This window comes from Trichechus manatus, unplaced genomic scaffold (assembly GCF_000243295.1).
Source record: "Trichechus manatus latirostris isolate Lorelei unplaced genomic scaffold, TriManLat1.0 scaffold00039, whole genome shotgun sequence".
NCBI lineage: Eukaryota > Metazoa > Chordata > Mammalia > Sirenia > Trichechidae > Trichechus > Trichechus manatus.
In genome coordinates, this window is record NW_004443975.1 from 15,158,531 (window position 1) to 15,160,837 (window position 2,307).

At 60.5% G+C, this 2,307-nt stretch overlaps 1 protein-coding gene across 1 annotated transcript in view; it reads right to left on the reverse strand.

Moving 5' to 3' along the window:
• The window catches only part of LOC101345107 (mitochondrial amidoxime-reducing component 1), a 36,100-nt gene extending 34,813 nt beyond the window's left edge, over nucleotides 1-1,287 (reverse strand). Inside the window, exon 1 of the mRNA XM_004375918.2 lies at nucleotides 1,001-1,287. Coding sequence (XP_004375975.1) covers nucleotides 1,001-1,287 — 287 coding nt within the window. The remainder of the gene's footprint in view (nucleotides 1-1,000) is intronic.
• Nucleotides 1,288-2,307: the final 1,020 nt, after the last annotated feature.

Here is a 2,307-nt window from a genome sequence, read left to right on the forward strand (position 1 = left end):
ATACAATCACTTTTTTATTGTTGTCAAAATATATAGAACACAATCTTTGCCAATTTAGCATTACTCACGAGTACACTTTAGTGACATCAATTACATTAACCATGTTGTGTAACCAATATCCCTTGCCAAATTTCGATTGCCACGAACAGAACTCAATACAGTCAGTCTTTAAGCTATAGGAAGGTATACAACTGCTGTCATTGTTCCTATGTGCTCAGCCTTGGTGGCCGCTCTTTCAGGGTTGGACTCTGCTGCTCCCAATTTCCTCAAGCTCTCAAACAAAAAACACCAAACCTGTTGCCGGCCAGTTGATTCCAACCCACAGCGACCCGGTAGAACAGAGTAGAACTGCCCCGTAGGGTTTCCAGGGAGCGGCTGGTGGATTTGAACTGCCAACCTTTTGGTTAGCAGCTGAGGTCTTAACCTCTGTACCACCAGTCACTAAAAACAAAGTGGCGGGGACCAAGCCCTTGGAGCTTGCTGCCAACTGTAGGCTGAGTTTAATAAGTTTGCATGCGCTCTGGGGGACTCCCGGAGCCTGATACACACACCTCCTCAGGAGCACTAGGTGTGACGGCGCCCCTGGGAGGTGGAAATTCATCCATCTTCGGAAATCGAATGGGGTCACAGAGCTCTGCTCAGCGTCCCAGGCCCCCAAGGTCTGCTTTCCGGGGACTAACCCGTTAACTTAAACCCGTTGTCGTCGAGTCGATTCCGACTCATAGCGACCCTCTAGGACAAAGTAGAACTAGCCCAAAGCGTTTCCAAAAAGGGACTGGTGAATTCGAACTGGCGACCTGTTTGGCTAGCAGCTGAACGTTGAACCACTGCGCCACCAGCGTGCGGGGCTAGGACCCCTTTTTCTCTCTTTCCTTGCCCACCCCGCTCCCACCTTCTCGTGAGGGGAGGGAAGGACTTGTTCCCGGACTGCAGGTCTCCCACGGGCGCGTCCTCTTCCCGGGCCCAGCCTGCGCTGCCCACCGGCCTGGGCCGGCCTTACCTGTCCCGCAGGTGGCCGCTGCGCAGCCCCATGGCCGTGCACTCGGCCGCGCTCACCGACACCCCCTTGCAGGACTTGACCGGGTAGATCCACAGCTGCGCCACGGTGCCCACCTGCTGCAGCCGCCGGGGCCGCCTGGGTCGCGCGCGGCGCCATGCCACGACCCCCAGCGCCGCGGCGGCCAGTCCCAGCGCGGCGACCCCGAGCCACCCGGGCCGATATTGCACGAGGAGGGGCGGCGCGGGGAGGCCGAGGCCGGTCAGCGCCGACGAGCTGGCGGCGCCCATGGCCGAGTGCTGCAGAACGGGGCGCCGAGAGGGCGCGAGACTTCCGCGGAGCCAGAGGTCGCCCGGGACATGGGAGGTGCGGCCCTGGCCCTGAGCCCACGGGGTGGGTGGCGCCGAACGCCTTGGGGCCGACTCGGAGCTCCGCGTCCTCCTGCTCCGGAGGCCCCTGGGTGCTTGGGGGCTCGACCTCAGCCTCCCGCGGCCTTTGCCACACTGCCTCCCTGGCCTCCCGCGGTGGCTGCAGGGTGTGTGCCCTCCCCCATGACTCCGTGGCTGCAAGTGACCACTTTATGTGCTTGCGGGCTTGTGTATTTGACCGAAAACTGGCAGAAATGCAAATTTTGCATTAAAAAGGAGTTTGATTTTGAAACTGGAAATCGGCCCCCGGGTTGACTACTGCCTTTGGCATGGCCGGGAGAGGCCAGGCTCGGCCTGGGGGAGGGTCGAGCGGGACGGCGAGGCCCTGGGGCCGCAGCTGGGAGGCGCGGTGGAGGAGAGCGCCCTCTACAGGGCCCGCGACACGGTGCGCTCCTCCTGCCGAAACCCTGCTGGGAAACCCAGCTAGGAAGCCTGGCACTGGCGCAAGGTCCTGAAGCTTCCCCGGGGAAGGAGCGAATGTCGCCGGCCCTGCGGGCACTGACCTCAGCCACTGGTCACGTCCAGATCAGGCCGTGTTTCAAGCAACAAGGTCACATGGCGGGGGATGGGGGGTGCCTTGTGCTGCTGTTTGCTGTGCCGGGCACAGCTGCCGGGCACAGCTGCCGGGCACGCGGGACAGGGCTGTAGAGGGTAAGACCCGGCCAGAGTCGTCCACGCAGATGTCTTGCATCAGAGAGTAGGAGGGTCCCCAACGGGGAGTGAACCCTCTTTTCCCACCTGGCAGCACCCTGCAGGGCCCTTTAGTGCTCAAGGAAGATCTGTCCTTCTTGAACATCGTTCCTCATCCTAAATTTTTAGGCCTAAACAGATGGTATCTGTCCTACTCTTTTCTCTTCCAACCCCAGGTCTCCTTCAGCCTCT